This window comes from Pocillopora verrucosa, chromosome 6 (assembly GCF_036669915.1).
Source record: "Pocillopora verrucosa isolate sample1 chromosome 6, ASM3666991v2, whole genome shotgun sequence".
NCBI lineage: Eukaryota > Metazoa > Cnidaria > Anthozoa > Scleractinia > Pocilloporidae > Pocillopora > Pocillopora verrucosa.
In genome coordinates this window covers 24,706,870-24,728,773 of record NC_089317.1, presented here as the reverse complement: position 1 = coordinate 24,728,773, position 21,904 = coordinate 24,706,870, and the positions used below count along the sequence as shown (strand labels likewise).

Here is a 21,904-nt window from a genome sequence, read left to right as displayed (position 1 = left end):
ATACTTGCTATTAATAATTTCTTTGTAAGCTTTCCATGGAATTAATAGTCGTAACTTACATGCGAGCGCTATATTTAGAAAGGGGGTAAGTTTCTAAAGAAACTGTTGTGCTGCGTCGGTGAGGGTATTACGATATAATTTGGTTTAATTAACTAAGTCGATAATGTAACTTGGCCACCGTAAAGAGTTTCCCAGCCCATCATTTTAGAGCTTCCTAGTCGCTCTGATAAAGGGCTAACGCCCGCATCGTCAGCTTAGAAACTCGGCTCTACAGTGGCCAATCTACATTGTCAACTCAGTTTATAAAACCAAATTATCTCGCTATAATTATAGCCTGAAAAGTGTCCTGTAGGTTTTAAGATGAACGAAGTGAGCTGTTTTCCCGTCGATGACACAACGTATATGACTTTTTCCAGCACCAAGTATGGTCGCCAAGGGAGAGTAGATTTTACTCAACTTCGAGTCTGGCGTTTTGATCCTGCAAATCATTATGATAAGGGTCCAATAATATACCACGGAATGTACAATATTCATAATAGAGCATTGATTGATTGGAACTATCAAACCATTTTATTGCTTAATCAATTTTGCGCATTGCAATCAAACGACAATGTTTCGATTCAATACATGTAATTTAGCTCGAATACCAATAACTTTTACACGGTCAAATATATTAACGTGTCCCTGTACGATTCTCTCGACCCAAAGAAACGTGATCTAAAGCTGAAATTAAACGTTCATTTTTGTCTAGTGCAGGGAAAATTGAGAAAACTTAAACACTTGAAAAGGATAAAAAATTAAAAAACTCGTCTATCAAGCTAGAAATGTTGTAATAAAGGCATCTCGATCACTGAATATGAAACTGCATGACAACGTTAGGATACATCGCCACAAAACACAAAGACCAATACTGTTAACTGCCAAGCTAACTAGTAAAAAAACCCTTACTGTATTTTTTTCGATTCAACCCTCTAGTAGAAATATATCCAGCCATTTTCAATAAAATGTTACTTCTATTGAATTCGACCTCCTTTTCCCTGCAACAATTATTTGTCTATATATTTTTTTTCTCCTCTCCCGCCATCATTATTCTACCAAAACATTTCTAACCTATTCTGAACTTATATGGAATCAAAATGTAAAATAACATGTCAACATTACTCGATGGGGGTATGGCTATGTTCAGAAATACCAAACCCATGCCCCCACGGATTTGGTGGCAGCTGCAATTTATAAGGCATGTATTATGCCACATGCTATAGTTCCATCACAACTAGCTCTTTCCTAAGACTTCTTACATCATTTTTCATCATTAATCTATCTGCTGGATGAGTAATTCCTAAACTTTTTAAACATCTTTCATGGTATGCCCTTATTCGATAAAATTCTGGAACAAGGAAAACAATATTTGTTCAACGACGGTCGCTAGGCATCAAAGTGTCTGGGCAAGAACACCTTATCAGGTTCAATTCATAGATGACGTTTTCCATTTCAATGCTTTCTCTGTTTTTCCAGCACATCATCATCAAATTCCAGCATGCATCGCTCACCTGAGGCAGTCTTTTCGGAAGGACTCCATTCTCAACCGCTCCTTGCATTGCCTCAGTAGTTTTCAAGTTTTGGTAAACTTCAGGTCTTGTTGTCCCACTTCCCTCAAAGAGCACCCACAGTAACATTCCAAATGCGTAGATGTCGTACGAATGATAACTGAGGTGGCTTTCTCGGTGATAGTGGTACATTTCTGGTGAGATGTGGAACGGTGAACCAAGAGTGGTCATGTTGTAAGGACTTTCAGGTTTAGCGAGGTTGATCTTGGCTTTTCCATCTTTCATAAGCTAAAGGAAAATAACTGTTGTGAGGTTTCCTTTTACAATAGAAGCTTTAGCATCCCGGAATTGGAGCCATGCGTCATAAAGTATACACGTATTCACGTTAATGCAGGGAAATTAATGTTACTTTATGTTGACTAATTAAAGAAGTGAAGTCTGTAAGTGAGCCAAGTGGCTCATCCAGTCGGACACTATGTCGGTTTCCATAGCATGAAGAGACTAGGAGTATTACAGCCACCGCCCCCCCCCCCCCAAACATTTCATCAGGCTTCCCTGACAATTCGCCAGTACCCTTTTATACTCCTGGGTGAGAAATAATTCATTGCATAAAATTCAAATTATGAGTGACAATGTCAGTAAATTGATAAAGTTCCATGATTTACTCGGGTTAGCTCTTACTGTATTTATACTGTCTCTTGAGGAGAACACTTTTTTCTTGAATATTTTCCAACGATTCGTTATCTTTTATATAAATTCTTGTTATTTCAGAATCGAAAAATTTCAGATTTTCTCAGAATTCAGGGGTAGCCAGAAACTATAAAATATATTTTGTTGACATATTCTTGAGACTAAACACGATTCTTAAAACTAGAGAGCGACCCATTCGATGGGGTCATCTTTCACATTTTGTGAGAAGCCTGTATGGCGTATAGACTGCTGTGATTATTTGAATTTTTCTTACATCTCCAGCAAAGACCATAATTTAAAACCAAATCCCAGATTGCACACATAGAGAACCCCTACCAGAATATTTCCAGGTTTCAGATCCTCGTAGACGTAACCAATATCATGAATGGCCTTCAACCCCTCAGCCACCTCCAAGGCTATGTTGATCCTTATAATCAGCGGCAATCCCGGTTGGAGAGCACGCAGCAGATTCTTTTCTGCTTTCTCCATGACGACGTGTACGGTATCAGGATCTGGGAGGATCCATCCATACAAGCGTAACAGGTTTGGGTGGGAGCCACTGAGCCTCAGAATTATGTCCCTAAAATCAAATAACACCAATATTTACTCTAATGATTTTGTCAGGGATATGGTAATTCAGATCGTTAAGTCTTAGAAATACATATCAGATAGTCTACTGTTTGGATTTGTAATAGAGTGAACAGACTGAATTAAGGCCATGAAACTATTAGAGAAGTCGCCCAAACTTTGAGATAAATTGAACAGGGGAATCCTCAAAACGTGTTTTTGTTCTTATCAAGCAGTTTATGATCAAATCGACGCTTCTACCACAGGCATTTGATTGTCGTCCATGCCGCGGGGGTGAGGAGTGTGGACCTTACCTGGGTGGGGTGGGGAGCTTTAGCCAGGAGTATTGATAAAATTTTAACTATGGAGGAGTTAAAAGAAAAGAGTCCGCTTTCACATCGAAGAATGATGCTTACAAGCCAAAAAAAAAAACAAAAAAAAACAACAACAACAAGAAAAACAGCAGCACCAAAAAAAGAGTGAGTTTGCTAAATTCAGAAACATTCGTCGATCATACAGAGAGTTGTTCAATAAAAATTGTGCTTGAGTAAGCCATTTCAATGCAAACTTGGCCCAGAGAGACGGAAATATAAACGGAATAATCTTCAAAAGCTCAAATGCCCGGGGGGTTGCCCGAAGGGGATGATGAAGTTTAGAATTGACTGACGCATTAATTCACTACAGTTTTTAATGCATTACTTACATCATGTTGACTAAATCCACAGCATTCTGGCTCCAGGCAGCTTCGCTCAAATTTCGCTTTTCAATGACTTTTACCACGCACTGTCCAGTGGGTGTGGCACTACACCAGCTTTCGCTTATGCAGTCATAGATAGCTCCATGTCTTGTTTTGGCCACAAGAGAACCACGCTCAACTGGCCCAAACGTTTGCAAATATTGCAAGGCCATTCCTTCCACAGTCAATTTTCGAATCTTTGGGGTGAATTGGACCCGGAAAGATTCTAGCTGAGCCGACACGAAGCTGTTGGTAAAAGCCTCTTGCAAAGAATTGAAAGAAGAAAGGGCACCCTGAAATTTCTCATGCATTTCTAACAGACGGTCTGCACATACGGTTAGAACTGAATACACGACACCATTGAAGTCAATCATAGCCAACAGCGTCTCACAAATATTCCGCCTGGTTGACCTCTCGGAAATATCTACGTCATGGTAACTCACCAAGTCTCGTGGCGAAAGAACTCGAGAGAGAGGATCCGAGATTCCAGTTCTCAGAGCAACAGAGGAAACGTCGTTCGTGGAGTCAAGAAGCCCATTCATAACAACTTGGAGTAACTGGTCTGTTTCACTTTTGACGGCCAGGAATTGAAAGTCATAGATGTCCTCTAATATGCGTGAGACCATTGGGTCTTGAACGACTGAATGGAAGTCATCGATAGCACGTATAAGATCGTGGACGTAATCCTTCATGAGGCCGTGAACAGCTGTCTCCAGGGTTTGGCATGACATTTCCAAGATGCTGCGTTTCATGTCAGCAACAAATGTTGCTAAAGCAATGTCAAGGCCGGAATCTAGCAGTGTCTCTGAGAAAGCCGGTAGCTCAGTTCTAACCATAGTTTGAAACTTTATCTGCAGACTTTCCCGTTTGTCGGCTTTGTACTCTTCAGCTTCGCGTAAAACATGCGTCCTTAGGACTTCTAAATTTGCCACAAGCGTGCGCTCTGCCTCCTCCGACTTGAATGTGATTGCTGTTGCCAACGTTTGGATCATTTTGTCCAACACCTCGGCAGCTTTTGAATTCAACAAAGGCACAACCGATGCTTTGTGGGTGATGGAATCCCTTCGCACCTTCATGGTACTCGCAAAGCTTTCTTGAAGAAGTACAAGTTTTCTTACGACTCTAACAGTTTGAGTTTTAACAACCTCACAAAGGCGGTTCTCTAGACTGGATTCAAAAAGACGAAATTTTGTGGTTGCTTCTCCCTCTTGTTTTCTCACGCGTTCTTCGCGAACTTCTTTGGCTGAAATAGCATGGAACATGGGGCACATCTCCCACGAATCTCCACGGAGATACCTGTCTTTTAGTTGATCAAAAACGGCCTTTGCCTTTTCGTTTGCTATTCTTGACTCATTTAAATGACGTTTACAACTGCTACCTGTTTCTTCATCGTCATCTTCATCATCATCATCATCATCGTCGTCGTTACCGTTGTCCTCGTCATCATCATCATCATCATCTCTGTGAGATTGCAAGCTACGTCTTGACCGCCCATCATATTTCTTTGCTTTCGTAGTGATGTCCACTTTGTTGCAAACAAACATAATTTGAGTTTGAGGAAATTTGTCCCTTAAGAATTTGTAAGGCGTGAGTGGCCCAGTGGTCAGAGCGCTGGACTCTGGGTCGGACGGCCCGGGTTCGAGTCCTGGATGGGGCACTACGTTGTGGCCTTAAGCAAGTCGCTTCACTCACCTTGCTTCGTCTTCTCGGATAAGACGTTAAGCCGGAGGTCCCGTCTCCTGCAGGGTTTGGGGTAGGAGACGTTAATTTCCCACGCACGAGATTACTGTGTGATGGATGTCCTCCCCTGGGTTGGGTTGGGTGGGTTTGTAACTTGTAAGGCGCATCTGATTATTCATATAGATATTTGCGCCGAATAAATTAAGGATGATGAATTCCAGTGTTTCTCTATCCTGAAAGAAAGAAAGAAATAACCCAGTGAAGGGTTAATTCAAAGAGGAAATTCTGATTGTTTGGCAAAGATCTACGCTCAATAACTTCGAATAACAATTTGGGAATGGTAACTATAATTTTTTTGGGGGGGGGATCACATGGTTTTCAAGGACTCGAACTGAGTGAGATCAGTCGTCGCCAACATAGTACATAGGGAAAATCATAGAACATTGACTGTCTATTAACTGCCAATATGGGAGGGGGAAAACAAGAGTACGCACAACCAAAATCCCCTGACCCCACCCCTTTGCCCCTAGGCTATAAATCGACCAGTCCGCAAAGTAATAAGTTTGGATGTTCTCCGGTCTAGTTCAGTTTGGACAGCGTTCACTACAGAAGAGAAAGTGGACTATTTGAAAATCTGATGTACATTCTCTAAACTTTCCTAATTTGAGAAAATGAAAGACACTTTTTAAATTTTAAAACGCGTACGTGAGCACTTGGTCAGTGATAGGACCTCTCACATTTTCAGACATCTACATAATTCTCCACGATGTCGCACATTTTTTTCTGATGAGTTTTTTAACATCTTGGATCACGCGTCCACCACTTTCAACTTAAAATAAAGAAGCTATCCACATTCAATGGGAGAAACCTACACTTAATCACCAATTTTATCACGTTAATTTCAAACTTTCCTTGTTCTGTTCTTACTATTGTAACAGAAATTCGTTACATATCTGAACAGATTCCAGGCTTTCATTTTTAAAATCATTTAAATTAAGTTCCTCTTGCTCATGTTTTACGAGACTCTTTGGCAAAGTTGCTGTTAGACTAAGCTCAAGTAAGAGATTAAAACTTTCCTTGCTCTTTGGTGCCAGACTTCAAACCATAAGATATAAACAATAAAGCTTCTATTTATAATACAGAACAACAGATATTGCGTATGTCTTATCCATGGACTAGTAGAGTGATTCAATGGGTGGTTTAGCCTTTACTTACCGAGCGTGTGAGTCGTTTATCTCCGTTGATGACATATACAAAAAATGGTACGGTGCCTTTTTCAAGGAAGCTGTCCAACACTTTGTCTAATGCCTCTGATTCACTCTTCCCAGGCGAGTCGATGAGTTCCAGTCCACTTAGTAGAAGCTTGTGGTTTAATCCGACCTCAACAGTGGCTCCCAAGACAGCTTCATCTTCCCTGTCCCGATCGGAAACGACGATGAATTCTTTTGGGGGTTGTTTGTCGGTAAAGAACTGTTTCTTGACCTCTTCGCCATTTGATCTTATGAGTCTAACGTACGGCTTACTCGCATATTTGATTCGAACAATTCTTGCCGTGCAAGGGATCTCGTCAACTGGTAAAGCAGACTTTCTAAGAAGTTCATTAATCACTGAGCTTTTTCCACAATTCTTTTCGCCGATGAAGAACACCGAAGGGCTTTTCTGGAGCTCGTTTCTTACTTCCTCTTGATGCGGCAAGAGAAACCTGAGTGCATCGTTGTTAGTCACTGGAACACTTCTTTCGATTTCCTGAAAACAATCTACCGTTCGCTCGAATAAGTTGGAGCTACTGTCGTAGTAGCGTCTGAATTCATCTATGGCTCTTTGCAAATCGGAGTAACTGTTTGAGTCTCCCATTGATTTCCTACATGAAGTCAATTCATGTTCCGTGGCAGCCTCACAAGAAGCGTCGAAGGTTTCTTATTTTTCCCAGAAATCATGTACTTGTTAGATAGGTAATTGTACTGGACTTGTACAAAAAGGATAAGCGGAATGTATTCGTCAAGTGACTGTAAGTTTGAAAAAATTAAAACCTGCCACGACGTTCTCGGCTGTTTTCCTTAGTCGACAATGAGGAAGAGGGATCGTGCGATCATAATTCAACAAGTAACTTGTTTCGAAAAATACGAAGGGTATAAATATTTTGAAATTGACTTGTTCCAATTTCGCCATACCAGCGGCACTGGTCTGCCTCTCTCTCATGTAGCGACTCTCATGTAGCGAAAGTTCTTTCTCAATGCTCTTGCTGCTAGAAGCGTTGAAAAGGAGCTCTCAGTCAATATAATTACTTCGTTAATTTTCTGGCTCATGTGACGACAGTCACAAGTAACCAAGTTTGGGATTCATGTACATCGCCAGAAATCAAGGACATTTCGAGCCCGCTAACAATTATCAGCGGTATATCGTATTACAATCCGGAACAATAGAATATCAAGAGAATTCAATATGGCGGCGATCACGGCTCGATCTGCAAAGAAGAGTATTTCGTACCATGACTTATACAATTTGAGCACTGCAGATCTTCTATTTGATGAAAAGAAAAAGAAAGGAAGGCCTGCAAGTAAATCTTTGGGATTTTTTGAGGCATAGCGATGACATGATGTCAGAATTTTGATTTGCTTTAATTTAATTTTCGCGCTAAGACTACTAAATTTGCATTTAATGCCTGGCATATTTTTATTCCGAAAAGGACCGAGAACTAATTTATTTCCCTGCAAGAACATAAACAAATATGGCCGACGATTCGAAGATCAGCGTTGCTCGTGTTTAACTATTTCAGTTATAGTTTTCAACATGGCGTCTCGTCACTTGCTCAACATGGAAAATAAGGGATATTCTGGCGCGTTGGGAACTTTTTTGATGAGAGGAAATGGCAATTTTACAGGATATTTGGACGCTTCGAACTCTGTAGCAGTCAATTCGATCGAGAGCAGTTGACTTTAGTGATGCACTTTCCTGTAATAGGCGAGTGTTTGGGATGGAGAACGACGGATTTTGAAGAACTGTATGGCGACCTAGGTCAATGATCAATGACAGAAGAACTGGCTCGGGAAGTAAGTGGTTTTTATTTATCGAGTACCTGTTAGGTTTGATGAATAGCAGAATCAGTACTGAATATGTCTTGATCGAGAGCAGACGGGACCATAAGGTCCTGATTGTTATATTTTAGAAATTTTATAAATTTCATTACAGTTTCTTATATTATTTGAACGCTATTATGGACGAAATGCGCAAGCGCGGCCGCCATCTTGTCCAATATTTCTGCCGATGTTTTCGGTAGGCTGATAAAGGGTTAAGGCTACAGGATAAAAGGTTAGGCTACAGAGAGGGAGAGGGGGGGAGTAGTCAAGGACATGAGTACAGTCGGGCTTTCTCTTTTGGAAGGAGGGAAGGGGCGAGAATACCCAGTCTTCCCAAATGCCTTCGCGAGCTTTCGCGAAAAGGGCCTTTGCTATCGTTGTGGCTGAGTTTCGAAACCCACTGGAGACTTTCAAGTTCCTCTTCATTCCATATTCACCGCATGAGACAATATCTGCCTTTCTTCAGCTTTGTTTATTTAAAAAACTTAATTCAAATTCAAAGCTTTAGCAAATTTCGTTCTTAAAAAAAGGAGGAGGCTGATGGCCTGTGACATATCGTAAGTCGATCTCCTCTCTCTTAGACACAAACTCGCCATTGTTTGATCAGTTTTTCCTCGCCTTTCCTTTGCTTTATTTTGTTTTTCATTTCAAGCAGGCAATATCAACGCTTCATTTTATACTTAATACGTTTTCAGTAGCGCACAATTACGACACAGCTCTTGATAAACTTAACTTAAAACAATTGACTTGTGAGTGTTGTTTATACTCGTCAAGCAACGCCCTCTCTTTCCTGCGTGACGGGACCAAACAATAACTTCAAAGGGGAGTGACGAAAAGATTGATAGCTGATACCGAATACTTTCCTGGATAGTTTGCAGATTGCAATTTACCTTCTTTTGACCCACTGGCTACTTGATACAACAAGTGTAAACCTACGTCGAGGAGGGCTTTATACGTTATTGCAATTATTGTCAATGCTTTTCAAATGGTTTTCATTAACCAAATGGCTTGACTTAAAAGACAATGGGAAAAAATGCTTTTTTGGTGGCTGCATGCTGCAAAATCATGCAGCAATCTACCCCAGGATTCACGTAATGACAAAGGTTTTGATACTTTTGAATCAACGTTAAAGACCTTGGTCTTGCTTTTGATAATATCTGTATATAATTAGTTTCCCATTTTTTTTTAATGTCTTAGTTATTTAATTTTTCTATACTTTTTTATAGTTTTTGATAGACTGAAATGTTGTAGTATTTCATGCAGTGAAATGCACTATTATCATTATGATATTATTATTATTAACATGTAAAGAGGATAGTACTGCTCAAGAAAAAAACAACCTAAAAGTTCTGAATATCAACTTCGATGTTATGATATCTATTCTGTCTTTCTTAACCCTTTATCTCCTAGATCAAATTTGTAATTCTCCTTACTGTCTCCCATGAAGTTCTTGTGATGTTAGTTTGGAGAATTTGGTAGTAGATCAACCAATAATCCCCCAATTAAGATTTTACCTTATTCTCATCACTTGTCTGCTTGATATAGTATTGATATTAGAAGGAGAAATGCTGTCTTGGTCACACATGGGAGTTAAAGGGTTAATATATTTATACTAAATTGTTAAACTTTGTATAGAAATTGTTTTACCAGAAGAAACAATTTTTATTATTATACTACATTTATTCATTCAATTTATATTCTATTTTAATTCATCTTTGGTGTTTGTGATTGTTTCTCACCAATAACTAGTAATAACCAGTAATTTGTACAATAAACTAGTGTGTATGTACATGTGTATGTTAGTAAATTGCTGTGTAGTAGAGAAGGACCATTTGAAGTGCAAGTAGACCCTCTAAAAGGAAATGAATCATCATTTTTCCTTTTTGAATAATTTTTTTCCAGTTAAATGCAACTGAGTGTACAAAGATGGCAAGATGTTGCAAGAGCAAGGATTTTTCAGCACTTACGTCAGGTGGTGTTTATGCAGAGGGAATGAAGTACCAATTCTTGCATTAGGAAGATCAGAAGTTAGTTCTGGGAAAGAAAAAAAGGATAGGGAGCCATCTCCATCCAGTGTTCCAAGACAGCAATTGTCATAGGTCATTGTTCAGAGGGAGGTCAGCAAGGCAATACCAACAAAGGTGTCTTAGTAATTGCAGACTTAACCTTGAAGGTATGGGCATATAACGCAAGGTTAAATTCTGTTAACACTTTATATAGTTTGTGGTAGAAATCTGTTCTTTAATTCTCAACCACATTACCTCATTTTTTTTAATGTATTCATTGAGGCCTTGCTGTAGACAAATTGGAGTTTATGAAATCAACTGGTTGCCAATTAAATGTTATGTAGTGTTTTGATGATGATGATGATTGATTGCAATTTAAAAGCCACCCTTTCATCAGGTTACAAGTTGACAAAATATTCCATCATAATTATTGTTTTGAATAAACTAGCTGGCAAGGTTGATAATGTAGTTGGTTTAAAAAGTGTATTTATTGTAATTTGTAAAAGGATACACTCCCTAAGTATTTGTCTCAGGAACTTACCATTCAATTCTAATAAATCAAATTATTTGAGCTTTTCATTGAGTGAAGCACTGGTATCACGACTATTTAACCCTTTCAATCCCAAGATCTGATTAGTATTACTTACTGTCTGCCATAGAATCTTTTGATATTACTCAGGAGAATTTAGTATTGGATCAACTTATAGTCCCTCGAGTTATATTCTGCTTTATTCTCACCACTTTTCTACTTGATATTGCACTGATATTGTAAGGAGAAGTTTTCTATTTGTCCCTCATGAGAGTTTAAGGGTTTCATACTTGTTAACTAAAAGTTGGATGAATGTTTCAACAAACCTACCCAAACTTCCCTTCCTTGCCACCGCACGCTTGGGTATGTTAACCCTTTAACTCCCAGATCAAATTTGTAATTCTCCTTACTGCCAACCATACAATTCTTACAATGTTAGTTCAGAGAATTTATTATTGGATCAACTTATTATCCCCAAATTGACATTTTCTTCTATTCTCATCACTTATCTGGTTGATATTGTATTGATATTGTAAGGAGAAATTCTGTCTTGGTCACTCATGGGAGTTAAAGGGTTAAAGGAAAACCTATGTTGGATCTGCTACCTTGGTAAGCTTGAGGGAAGCTGTATACTATACTCTGTTTTCCAACTTTTCAACTGGAACAACGAACTGCCTTCAAAAGGACAATGGGAGTTAATTCATGGAACACGACAGAAGTGGAACTTCAAAAAGATGTGGGCTGGATATACCGTATTTCCTTGAATACGTGCTTATACTCAAGGCAAAATGTTATGCAAAAGCGCCCCTTGAATAGAGATGATGCATCACATTACCGGAGAGGTCGTGTAATCAAAGGCAATTGCGCAAGCGTGCTCCTTATTCGTAGTGCACATATTGGTGACGTGCGTTTACACATTGAAGTATGCCAGGGGCGAGGGGGGTGGGTGAGGATTCCTGTTTATCGGTACGATATGGCTTAGCGTCAGCTGTGCAGAAGGTGGAGTTGCTTTTGTTTATACTGAGACACGGATCGCGTTATCACTGCCTAGTCTCGTTTTTCGTGCAAATAAAAAAAATGAAGGATTTTGTTTTTAATGGGTGCAGAATCAATAATGCCCCAAACGGCTGCTACTGATCCGTCATCTCCGCTAGGAACGCTTGCAAGTCCCTAACCACGCTGTCGAATGATGGCCTTGCTTCGGGATCCTGATTCCAGCACCTTTCCATGAGTTGCCAGCATTGTTCTGGAAACACGTCCAACCTTTCTGGTGTCTTGTTGTCAACGGCATTCATCATGAGCATAACCAGAGGTAGAAAGTGGCGGTTTATATTCTGTGGTTGGTTGCCCTGGCCTTCGCACACTCGCCAGAGCAACATACCGAACGCGTACACATCAATGGATTTGTCGTACTGTTGTTTCATCATTTCGGGCGCCATGTTGATAGGAGTACCAACCAACGAGTTATTGATGAGACCCTCGGGTTTACAGAGACCCAGATCAGTTAACTTTGCGTTGTTTTCCTCGTCCAACTAAAAGGAGAAAAGGAGAAAATCAAATTCGCTCGTCCAAAAATGTAATGTACCACTTATATGCTGTATAAATTCAAAATTCAGAATACTATTATTTCTAAGTCCCCTTTTGGTTCAATAATCGGCTCCTCTTAGGGAACTCTTCATAAGCACAGCCTTACATAGTAAACACCCACCACAGCCCCATCTATTTTTCAATCAAGGCTAACAGGCAGTGTGACGGTACTCACCAAGACGTTCTGCATTTTAACATCGCGATGGATCAGCTCCTCTCCGTGAAGATACTGCAAGGCTTTGGCAACGTCAAGAGCTACCTCAAGCCTCTTTCTCAAGGAGGGTATACCCGCTAAACCATCATGAAGATCGCATCTCATTCGCTCCGAGACAAGTTGCACAGAAAGGCCACGAGTTGGGTTGGACTCCACTACGGTGCATATAACGGGTAGAATGTTCGGATGGTGGAGAGCTCTTAAACCAAGAAGTTCATTTTAGTAAATTGTTCGAATAAGAAAAGACGAGGGCTTCAATAGCTTTCAAGAATTTCCTTAATCTTCCGAATGTTCGGATAAACCCCTGTGAATATGGAAAAAAGAATCCTATTTGCCCTTAAGAACTGATTTCTAAAAATACGGGCGAATCTGTATCGATAACTCTAAACGAACCCACCGACCGATGAGACCGCGCGTTGTTTCGCACATATTTCAAAACGTTACGTTACCTTACCATCTTGATATTGCACATTACCTGGTATTATGAAGTTCCAGGGTCAAGTCCTTGAGCACTTCCTCTGAAGTGACACTTACCACCTTAACAACACAGGGCCTTCCTTCTGGAGTTTTAATGTTGTCACAGGCGAAGACTTCACCCTGTGCCCCAGTCCCAATGCGCTCTCCTTTAGCTGGAAATCCAAACTTGAACCTGTCCATGACACCATATGCCATTATCTCAAGAAGTGCAAGATTGGGAGCAAAGCCAAGAATAGTTTCTCTTTGCATATCCTTGATAGTCTCTCCGCGATCGAACAGGTCTTGCACTTTTCTTATTTCATTGGTGAAGTCTTCATGGCAGTCACAAAGGTGCTGTTTCAAGCTGTTGACGATTTTCTGAGCCATGTCAGATGGATTTACTTTCGCAAGGGCATCTGAAGCAACATTTGTCTTCCATTTCTTCGAGCCAACTTGAACCTCTCCACTGATGGTCTTGATATGTGTGTCGATCGGGGTACGAATCGCCTCGTTGAACTTAATCGTTAATTTCTTTGTGAAACGGAGAGCTCCTCTGTTGCGTTGTGAAAACGTGATTTTAGCTTCGTAAGAAGAAAGAAGGCTTTTGGCAAGAGCGAGTGCTGCCGATGGAATGTCGTTGTCTCTGACAATTTCTCCTTGAATTTGCTCCATGCCGTCTTTGAGGCCAACAAGGAACAGATCTCTGGAGTGGAACATCATTGTTAAGTTTTGGTTGATCTCTCCTACGAGTTTATTGGCCACCATCCCCTGAATCTGGTACAAACAGTGAGCTACAGCTGCTTTCTCCTTTACATGACCACTTGAGGGAATGGTAAATTCGGTCAAAACGTATACAAAATCTCCTGCCTCCTTTAGGATGTCTTCTCTGGCTCCATTTATGGCATCACTGAGCAGCTCTTGTATATCCATGGCCCGCTTTTCGTCCTCCAGGTCGCGGATTATGTTCTCGTGAACTTGCTGTTCCTCGTGCAAAAGTGTTTCCAACGTCTTCAATATTTGCTTCTTTCCCCATTTCAAGACGTTGGCTTTCTGAATGAAGAAATCCAAGCATCTGGAAAGAGCACGCACGAGGATTTTGCACACACACTCTACCCTTGCACGTAAGGATTCTTCAGCGAACTTTTTCAAGCTGTTTTGAAATCCCTCAAAGGCTTCTGTGTAATCTGTAAACTCCTCGAAAGAAGCTTTGGGATCTTCCTTCTTCAAAGCGTGGTACTGCTGGATGCGCAAAGCTGACAGCCCATGGAATCGCTCGTTTTGATTCATGGGCAGTTGAGAAGGAAAATGGCCGTTTATGACAAGCCGCTCATACACCCGTGCCTTCTTTCTGTTCTGTGCTTCGAGCTCTGGCTTTTTCCGCGCCTTCACTGATGCTGCATAACCTCTTGGTTTATCGTCCTCATCTGATGATTCGGTACGATCTTCTGGTTCCAGTTTGCTAACAACGAAAAAAATTGATAAATCGGTCTCTGAGGATGTCATTTCATTCAGGACCTCTCTATCCTGGCAAGGAAACAAATAACAATTGGTAATAATTGATGATAAGACTGTGAAAAGAAAAATCATCAAATAGAGAGCGAATAATCTAATCGTTTTATTATAAATCTGTTAACTATTCAAAACTTAATAACAAAACAGGCTCAAATAGTTATTTCATTTTGTTTACAACCCCACAATATTACTAGTAAGACACTCACTTTACTTATTTATAAGGCGAATAGCGTTGCCAATCAGATTGCAGCAATTGGATTTGGAAACCCACGGCAATCACTTTCATCCGTGCCCACGGGGAGGAGAATTTGAACTCTGCTTGGGTGGGTGGAAAATTTGAACCAGCGGAATGTACGTGTTTGAATTTTTAATGTGGAGGAGTTTAAAGGCAAAGTGTTCATCTTTGCGAACAAATGGCTTAGAAGTGAGTTTTCACATCGTAGAATGATGCATATAATCGAAAAACTTAACAGTGGAGAATCGCTGGGAGTGAAAGAGTTTTGTACATCTGTTGGCAAAGAATGGATTGATTTTATAAACTTTTATCTTCATTTCAATAATAATTTCGAAATAAATGCAACAGCAAGCGAACCAGAGTAAAAGCTATGCTGATGTTGTGATGTATACGTCGTTGTCATTTCACGACGTTCTCGTGTAAATTTAAACCACGACCGTTTAATTTCGATGACAGTAAACTTTTGCTTTAAAAAGCTTCGTATTTACAAACTACTCTGATCCAATAACTGATTCATGACTCAATATTTTAGAGACACAGTCCAAGTGACTTACAAAACCGCAAATACAAATTGTAACCAATCGAGGAATCGATTGTATTGACAACAAAAACCTTACCTGCTTTGTGAAAAGATTATGTCCATCCACCACGTATATGACAAACGCCAGAGGATTTTCCAGCTGCTCCTTTACCAAGTTGTCCAGCGCTTTATTTTCATTTCTTCCAGGGGAGTCTATGATGCTTACACCGCACTTCAAGAACTCGATATTTAAACCGGTCTCCACGATCGCCCCCACTTTACTAGGGTCACCACGATCCTTCGGTTTGAGCTCGATCTTCTTTCGAGGGATTCTATTTCTATCCTTGCCTTTCATCTTTATCTCTTCTAAGGTTTTACCATGTGTGTCAACCAGGCGACAGTAAGGCTCCTCGGCGTGGCAAACGCGAACAATTCTCGCGGTGCTCGGTTGGTCTGATGTAGGAAGCGCTTTACAACCTAGGAGCTCGTTGATTATGGTGCTTTTTCCGCAGTTGGTTTCCCCGACAAAAATGAGCGCCGGCTCCTGATCAAACAAATCGGTAACTTCCTTCTTCTCCTTAGCTGTGTAAAGCAGCTCAGCAAGGGCGTAATCGAACTCTAGATGACCATCCGCCCTTGTTATTGTTTGAGCCATTGCTTGAACTTCGTCTGGAGAGGCTTGCACGGGTGAGGTTTTGTAGCGAAGTTCTTCAACAATTTCTGCAGTACCTTTATCGGAAAGCTTTCGAACGATTTCATCGAAGTATTTGACTGTGTCATGGTGAACTTTTTTCAGCACAGCCTTGCTTTTCTTGAAATCCTCGAACACGCCTTGAAGCGCCATGGCTGGACGACTCGACGAAATTGGAAAGCACTGCATGAAATTCAAAGGCTATTGTTTCTTATATTCCTTAATTGGAAAAAAGAGGAAGTCAAATGGTCATCGATCACCTTCGATGAAATTTTACAAATTTGTTATGAACTCATGTATAATAGAAGATTGGAGCACGCAGTCTGCAGTTTCTTGCTATACCAATCCTTATTGTTACATTGTGTTATGACTAATGTTATGTTATGATTTAAAGTTAAGTTCCACAAGAAGATTTCCCTATTAAGTTCGAACGCTACTCGTTGGATCTTACTAAAGGTCTCCAGGTTGACAACAGCGCAAGCGACTCAAGACAAAAATGGCAGACCTGTCAAAATAATCAAGGGAGTTCTTGGCGATCCAATATTTCCCCTCAACGCTCTATTGCAGTTACAGTTAGCCCGAAAGCTCTTGCTCTTTTCATCTTGTCAGAGATAGATTCTTCCACTCTGACTGGTAAAATTGATCTTTAAAAAAAACAACAATAACAACAAAAATAACAATTTGCTGATGATAGCAAAGTTGTGTACATGTCTGAATTGATTAAAGAAAGATTTTTAATGAAGTGGAGCTCAACGAGAAAAGAAATCCAAACCAGAAAATTGCGAGTCCAGTCCAGTCCAGTCCAATCTCTCATTGCATGTCTGGATGTCACGCGACATGTTACCATAGCCTAGTTTTTTCGAAAATCTGAATGAACCAGGAATCAAAGTGAGTTCTAGAAATAAGCGTGGTTTGTTGGACTCGTCTGCACAGGATCAAATCTCTTTGCAAACCTTTATACTGAATGAGATCCAACCTGACCGTCATTGTGAACAAATGGCTTCCCGCGAGGGTGAGGAAATTGGAAATGTTGATTTGAAGTAGTTCATGTTTACCGCATTACGAAAGTCTGCAGTCTGGCCTTTCTATTGACATGCAAAACATGCAACTGGTTGCAGAACGAGAGCCTAAACTAAGTAATACTTAAGCTTTGTAGGGGAGTTAAACGAAGCCAATCTTCATTGAGATTAAGCTTAAAGAGTACATTACCGACCGCATTTTAGTAAGAGAGGAAAATAGAACCTTCGGTACGTATTCTAAACTGTCACTGATCATGCAGACGAAAACCAAAAGTCACCAGCTTCTCTTCATTTCGTTTATGTATTATTAAAAGTTATGTTTCCATTACGAGAATCGTTCCCAGAATTAAGACATATTATATTCTTTGGAATAGTTGCAGATCGGCTCTAATTACCGTCACAATGCGATTTCACTCAGAAATTTATGTTTCTGACTCACTGCAAGCCCATAGTAACACTAGTTTCAGTTTGTAGGAACATTCTGAAATCTGTAACTAGAGCTTTCTTAAACCTCTTATTTTCTTTTCCTTTCAAGCTCAGTTTGAGGTCTGTATGGAATATATATCTGTTTGAATCAATGACACCCAATTTTAATTCACAAAACCAAACACCAAACAATGTGTGGGATAAAAACAACCTTGCTATTTAACTAATATTTTCACAAATACGAAACTCTTGCATGATGATATACATAAAATAATGATAAAATAATACTCAAATATGCTATTTGACAAAAAGGCTGGCTGATAGAAACACTGAACAGATACAAAAACAGCAAACATGAAATACTGGAAAGGTATGGAAGGGTCAAAGAGAAATATCTTCTAGGAATACAAATGAGGTTTTCTATATATTTGCTAATTAGCGAAGGAATAGAGCAAATGATATAAATTACTAAGTAATCTTTTAGGTACCTATTATGATATCAGGGTACTTTTACTTGAAGATTGTGTTTGTTAAAGAAGATCGATTGGCCTTAAATTTGCTGTTCTTTTATTTGCTTTTGCTGTTTTGTGAAGATTAAGAAATTAATTGTGAAAAGTTACATAGGTTATAGAAAACTATCAGTTCAGCTCTTCCTACGCAGTTGATTTTTAGAAAATTTACTCACAGCTCTTCATTGGAGGGAGGGGGGGGGCAACTTAACCCCTTTTTTGTGCTGAGCTTGCTCACAGTGGCATTCTCAAAACCCTTAATACCCCCAGATTCTCTCCCATTTATGATACAACCATTATCCTCATTAACTGTCTGTCTCAGAATGTATTAATTTTTTTAAGGAGGAAGTACACTCTGGTAGCACTTGGGAGTGGGAAAATTTGAATAATCTTGTCATTTTATATTTTTCACTGGGGTTCAGTGCAGTTGTCTGGCTTGTTCTTGTCCTTTTGTATGGATCTCATGTATTTTATAATCAACCCATTCACTACCAAGATCTCATTGGCAATTCTCCATACATTCTATCATATAACTATTATGGTGCTAGTTTGGAGGATTTAACATTGGATAAACTAATAATCCTCTAATTGATTTTTTAATCTCTATTCTTGTAACTTGTCTGCTTGGTATTGTGCATGTAAGGAGAAGTTATTTCTTGGTCACTTCTAGTTCTAGGATTCAAGTTCACAAGTTCTAGGATATGTATAACACAAAATACTATTTATAAGTATTGCAATCAGTAGTTCTTACAATCCAACCTGTCAAGTTTAAAACTGAATTTTGGGTACCAAGAAAATGAAAGCTTATAATTTACCCTTTTCCTTTAGTTGGCCAAGATAATTGATTGAAAGTAACATCTTCACCATTGTAAATCCAGGTATCTCTGGCAACGAGGACACAGAAACAGAAGAATTTCCTGCCCCATCATTTGAAGAACAGTTTAAAGACTTGACCTCTCTCATCTCCTTCTTTGAGGAGTGCTCAATCCAAACATGGCAGTTTATTGACAACATGAAAGAGAAGTTCCCTACTAGCTTGAAAACAGATCTTATGACTGACAAAGAAAGGCAGAGTCTACAATCATATCCTTCCAAGAAATCTACTCTTCTTGTTGTTGGACAAACAAATAGTGGAAAGAGCTCCTTTGTGAATGAACTTCTTGGTGGGTCATTCATGCCAACTTCTTGAGTACCATGCACATCTTGCACTGTGAGAAAAACTGTATCCCGGTTTGTGATACACCTTTCTGATTGAAACTTTCTAAGAAAGAGAGGCTGATAATTTGATCAAATACCAGCAGTTTTTTTTTGAGGGGGGGGGGGGGAATTGATTGTAACCCCTTTTTTCCTTCCCCCTTTGCTTCTCAGGAGTGGCTTAATTTCATAGCTTAGTTGGTAGTAGTGCACCCACCTGTATCTTAGAGAAACAGGTTCAAATCCTTTCGAAAACCTGAATTCTAAAGAAGGGGGGGGAGGCTGCTAAGCCCTCCAATTTTTGCTAAAGGGAGGGGATGTAAAGCCCCACTACTCTGCCATCTGTCTTTCCTCAGGGGATATTTGTAGAGAAACAGGTTCAAATCCTTTAAAAAACCTGAATTTAAAGGAAGGGGTGGGCTGAGCCTTCCAATTTTTGTCAAGGGGAGAGGAAGTATAGCCCCACTACTCTGCCATTTGTCTTTCCTCAAAGGATATTTGTAGGTTTTCCAGTTTTCCTTCTTCCACAAAAACCATTTTCGCACGGGCACCAGTCGTTTCAAGTTAACCTTGGTTAAATGATGTCTTTTAATTGCAAGGAGTTACAGATATTTAGGCAAAGTAGCTTGGCGTATGATCGCAGCAGCAAAGGCCAGTGCCCCCCCCTCTCGATCAATGGTGTATATGGCAATCACGGAACCTTTTCTTTCGCTGCTCATTTTACTCGTATGCAGTCAATTAATATGAAAAAGTCCTAAGCAGATGAGAAGTAATGAAGCTCTGCTTGGAGCCATGTTCATTGTGTTTTTTTTCTTTTGAAAAACAGCTTGACTTCCATGAGAATGCAAAGCTGAACGTTTCTAAGCCAAGGGATGACACGATTCCGTATCCTGACAACTAGGCGCCTTTCCATGTTCCTGCTAAGAAAACACTCTGCGGGACCATTGTGTCTACCGTCTTGCAGTCTTGCTTTTGCTGTTTGTGGAGGAGAAGTATTGCAGACCACCCTATGCCGTTAAAAGTGGATGAGGTGTATGCTGCCGTAGCCTGAGGAGAAGACTGTGCGTACGTCTCCGGAATGAACGATCCAGAGGGTCGGTCTTCTGGCGAAAGGCAAAAGGCTCGTGAAATTGTCTTTTCCATTTTTGACTTTCGGCAGAAGCATAACGAGTATCTGCTTTCAGTGATGGATTCTTTCAAATCGAAGGTCACTGAGGTGGTTTCTAGTTGTGAAACCATGCAACTATTTGAATCTACACCCTGAGAAAGTCAGCTTTTCTTCTCTGTCAATGGGTTGAGCAATTTTTAGATGAAAAAGAAAATAGAATTTACGGCTGCCCTCAAGGGAGACCTTAAAATTTCAATTCCATTTCCACCTACAAAGCAATTTATATAGGCCAGATTTGATGAGAAAAGTTTTTATTACATTGTACAATCTATTAGCATTCGATTCAACTCATGAAAAGACATACAAACGAATCGTGAAAAACTTTCTTGGGTTACAGTTTGAGAGAAGCGATGATTTCTCGCTCATTTTACTTGTGTTTGTTTCGTTCAGCTTTGTTATTTATGTTTTTTGTCTTGCATTTAAAGCAACCATACATGGTGATGGAGTATTTATGTCTTAGATCTACTTTCAAAGCTGTTTTTGGGCACGAAAAATAGTTTCATCTTGCTTTTTTTGATGTAACAAATGTGGTACCAATGATTAGACTCAGCCTGTACAGTATGACCTGTAAAAGACACCGCCTCTTTTTATTTACCTCGACTACCAAGGTATTTTTATAACAGGCAACCGTAACCAGCCCCTCAAAAAAAAACTTTCTAAGAACTACAGGAGTTCGGAGATATGTTAAGCATTGAAACAACTTTATTTCCTATATACTTCGCAGATAGCTGTAGCTCGGTAGAGAACGAGGTTCGATAAGTTTGTTTTTCGATTATAAGCACCTCAACCAAATATTAGGAAGAAGTTTTATTAGCTTTTCTTCTGCTGTGGTAACTTGTTCTATTCAGGGAATGACAGCAGCGTCTTAACTGTGAGCGTTTTTTCGTTCGAGTAGATTACAATAATATTATTAAAACCGGCCATATCACGGTACTGTGTAGTGTTGCCAAAACGAAAAAAAAGCAAAAATACAAGAAGGAAAAAACGAAAACAAAACAGATTTAAAAAATAGGAAACAAGGGAAACGAAAAGAAGGTCTGTTGCTGCAGCTGCCGTTTTTTTTTGGTAGTAATTAGATCTACAGCGTAAATATTTAGTAAAATCAAGCCAAAAATGGTGCTTTTAATCCCATCACCAAGAGGGATATAGCTACAAAGGTGTCTGCCTCATATGCGCGAGAGGGAAAAGAGTAAATTGTTACTTGTTTCCTGTTAGTATTTGACGTGTGTATACTTGCTTTAAATAATTCCTCTGTAAGCTTTCCATGGAATAAATAGTCGTAACTTACATGCAATCGCTATGTTTAGAAAGGGGGTAAGTTTCTAAATTAAAGAAACTGTGGTGCTGTGTCAGTAGGGGTATTACAATATAATTTGATTTAATTAACTTAGTCAATAATGTAATTTGGCCACCGTAAAGAGTTTCTATAGCTGACGTTTCGAGCGTCAGCCCTTTATTTTAGAGCTTCCCAGCCGCTCTGATGAAGGGCTAACGCTCGAATCGCCAGCTTAGAAACTCGGCTTTAGGGTGGCCAATCTACA

At 39.7% G+C, this 21,904-nt stretch overlaps 3 protein-coding genes across 7 annotated transcripts; 1 reads left to right on the top strand and 2 right to left on the bottom strand.

Moving 5' to 3' along the window:
* Positions 1-570: 570 nt before the first annotated feature.
* Positions 571-7,232, bottom strand: LOC131779155 (dual serine/threonine and tyrosine protein kinase). The gene is made up of 5 exons (XM_059095706.2): positions 6,436-7,232; positions 5,438-5,453; positions 3,508-5,119; positions 2,574-2,817; positions 571-1,835 (listed from the first exon to the last, which is right to left on the bottom strand). The coding sequence occupies exons 1-5, from the start codon at positions 7,072-7,074 to the stop codon at positions 1,413-1,415; spliced, it is 2,934 nt and encodes a 977-aa protein (XP_058951689.2). The 5' UTR covers positions 7,075-7,232; the 3' UTR covers positions 571-1,412.
* Positions 7,233-7,670: 438 nt separating this feature from the next.
* LOC131789439 (uncharacterized) lies at positions 7,671-21,655 on the top strand. 3 transcript variants are annotated; one of them, XR_010717915.1, is made up of 4 exons: positions 7,671-8,270; positions 10,200-10,470; positions 18,880-19,231; positions 20,022-21,655. XR_010717915.1 is itself a non-coding variant. In XM_059106544.2 (3 exons), the coding sequence occupies exons 1-3, from the start codon at positions 17,044-17,046 to the stop codon at positions 20,024-20,026; spliced, it is 306 nt and encodes a 101-aa protein (XP_058962527.2). In that variant the 5' UTR covers positions 16,901-17,043; the 3' UTR covers positions 20,027-21,655. The 3 variants fall into 3 exon arrangements, 1 of the variants encoding a protein (XP_058962527.2); XR_010717916.1 differs by lacking the exon at positions 7,671-8,270 and adding an exon at positions 8,718-8,854; XM_059106544.2 differs by lacking the exons at positions 7,671-8,270; positions 10,200-10,470 and adding an exon at positions 16,901-17,059 and having other exon boundaries at positions 18,880-19,164.
* LOC131789440 (dual serine/threonine and tyrosine protein kinase) lies at positions 10,332-16,225 on the bottom strand. Of its 3 annotated transcripts, XR_010717914.1 has the most exons (5): positions 15,454-16,225; positions 13,109-14,613; positions 12,595-12,832; positions 11,163-12,364; positions 10,332-10,463 (listed from the first exon to the last, which is right to left on the bottom strand). XR_010717914.1 is itself a non-coding variant. In XM_059106545.2 (4 exons), exons 1-4 carry the CDS (start codon positions 16,198-16,200, stop codon positions 10,416-10,418), a joined length of 2,538 nt encoding a protein of 845 aa, XP_058962528.2. In that variant the 5' UTR covers positions 16,201-16,225; the 3' UTR covers positions 10,351-10,415. The 3 variants fall into 3 exon arrangements, 2 of the variants coding, with proteins under 2 accessions (XP_058962528.2, XP_058962529.2); XM_059106545.2 differs by lacking the exon at positions 11,163-12,364 and having other exon boundaries at positions 10,351-10,463; XM_059106546.2 differs by lacking the exon at positions 10,332-10,463 and having other exon boundaries at positions 10,715-12,364.
* Positions 21,656-21,904: the final 249 nt, after the last annotated feature.

Coding starts and splice junctions, on each gene's coding strand:
- LOC131779155 (XM_059095706.2), bottom strand. CDS start 7,074: ATGGGAGACTCAAACAGTTACTCCGATTTGCAAAGAGCCATAGATGAA. Junction 2,818..3,507: donor GTGGATTTAGTCAACATGAT/GTAAGTAATGCA, acceptor ATTTGATTTTAG/GGACATAATTCTGAGGCTCA. Junction 1,836..2,573: donor TGAAACCTGGAAATATTCTG/GTAGGGGTTCTC, acceptor ATTTTCCTTTAG/CTTATGAAAGATGGAAAAGC.
- LOC131789440 (XM_059106546.2), bottom strand. CDS start 16,200: ATGGCGCTTCAAGGCGTGTTCGAGGATTTCAAGAAAAGCAAGGCTGTG. Junction 14,614..15,453: donor ATAATCTTTTCACAAAGCAG/GTAAGGTTTTTG, acceptor TTTCCTTGCCAG/GATAGAGAGGTCCTGAATGA. Junction 12,833..13,108: donor CTGGAACTTCATAATACCAG/GTAATGTGCAAT, acceptor TCTTGGTTTAAG/AGCTCTCCACCATCCGAACA.